At 63.6% G+C, this 1,350-nt stretch overlaps 1 protein-coding gene across 1 annotated transcript; it reads right to left on the bottom strand.

Moving 5' to 3' along the window:
- Nucleotides 1–6: 6 nt before the first annotated feature.
- Nucleotides 7–1,346, bottom strand: LOC103761948 (tubulin beta chain; the record flags this gene model as incomplete). Its single annotated transcript, XM_008928579.4, is given in 2 exon segments — nt 7–1,093; nt 1,095–1,346. Coding segments are annotated over 2 exon segments (1,329 nt in total), but the record flags the coding sequence as incomplete, so codon positions are not given.
- Between the last annotated feature and the right edge of the window lie 4 nt (nt 1,347–1,350).

The raw sequence follows: 1,350 nt of genomic DNA, 5'->3' as shown, positions 1-1,350 counted from the left end.
ACAACAACCACCCTCCTCAGGCCTCCTCTTCGGCCTCCTCGCCGAAATCCTCCTCCTCCTCGGCCGTGGCGTCCTGGTACTGCTGGTACTCGGAGACCAGGTCGTTCATGTTGCTCTCGGCCTCGGTGAACTCCATCTCGTCCATGCCCTCGCCCGTGTACCAGTGCAGGAAGGCCTTGCGGCGGAACATGGCCGTGAACTGCTCCGAGATGCGCTTGAAGAGCTCCTGGATGGCGGTGGAGTTGCCGATGAAGGTGACGGCCATCTTGAGGCCGCGGGGGGGGATGTCGCACACGGCCGTCTTGACGTTGTTGGGGATCCACTCCACGAAGTAGGAGCTGTTCTTGTTCTGCACGTTGAGCATCTGCTCGTCCACCTCCTTCATGGACATGCGGCCCCGGAAGACGGCGGCCACCGTCAGGTAGCGGCCGTGCCGCGGGTCGCAGGCCGCCATCATGTTCTTGGCGTCGAAGACCTGCTGGGTGAGCTCGGGCACGGTGAGGGCGCGGTACTGCTGGCTGCCCCGCGACGTCAGCGGGGCGAAGCCCGGCATGAAGAAGTGCAGGCGGGGGAAGGGCACCATGTTCACCGCCAGCTTGCGCAGGTCGGCGTTGAGCTGCCCGGGGAAGCGCAGGCAGGTGGTGACGCCGCTCATGGTGGCCGACACCAGGTGGTTGAGGTCGCCGTAGGTGGGCGTGGTCAGCTTGAGGGTGCGGAAGCAGATGTCGTAGAGCGCCTCGTTGTCGATGCAGTACGTCTCGTCCGTGTTCTCCACCAGCTGGTGCACCGACAGCGTGGCGTTGTAGGGCTCCACCACCGTGTCCGACACCTTGGGCGACGGCACCACCGAGAAGGTGTTCATGATGCGGTCGGGGTACTCCTCGCGGATCTTGGAGATCAGCAGGGTGCCCATGCCCGAGCCGGTGCCGCCGCCCAGCGAGTGGGTCAGCTGGAAGCCCTGCAGGCAGTCGCAGCTCTCGGCCTCCTTGCGCACCACGTCCAGCACCGAGTCCACCAGCTCGGCCCCCTCCGTGTAGTGGCCCTTGGCCCAGTTGTTGCCGGCGCCGCTTTGGCCTGGGGAGGGGGAGGGGAAGAGGGAAAAGGTTGAGTTGGGGGATTTGAAGCGCCTTGAAAGCGTCTTTGGGGACCTTCAGAGCAACCTCAAGGGCCTTCAGACCAACTTTAGGGACCTTCAGAGCAACTTTGGGGACCTTCAGACCAACTTTAGGGACCCTGAGCCCACATTTGGGCACCTTCAGACCAACCCTGGGGACCTTCAGACCAACTTTGGGGACCTTCAAACCAACTTTGAGGACCCTGAACCCACCTTTGGGGACCTTCAGACCAACC

The sequence above is a fragment of the Manacus vitellinus genome, unplaced genomic scaffold (genome assembly GCF_001715985.3).
Source record: "Manacus vitellinus isolate BGI_N305 unplaced genomic scaffold, ASM171598v3 scaffold_315_pilon, whole genome shotgun sequence".
Lineage (NCBI taxonomy): Eukaryota > Metazoa > Chordata > Aves > Passeriformes > Pipridae > Manacus > Manacus vitellinus.
This window is presented reverse-complemented; position numbering and strand designations above follow the sequence as displayed.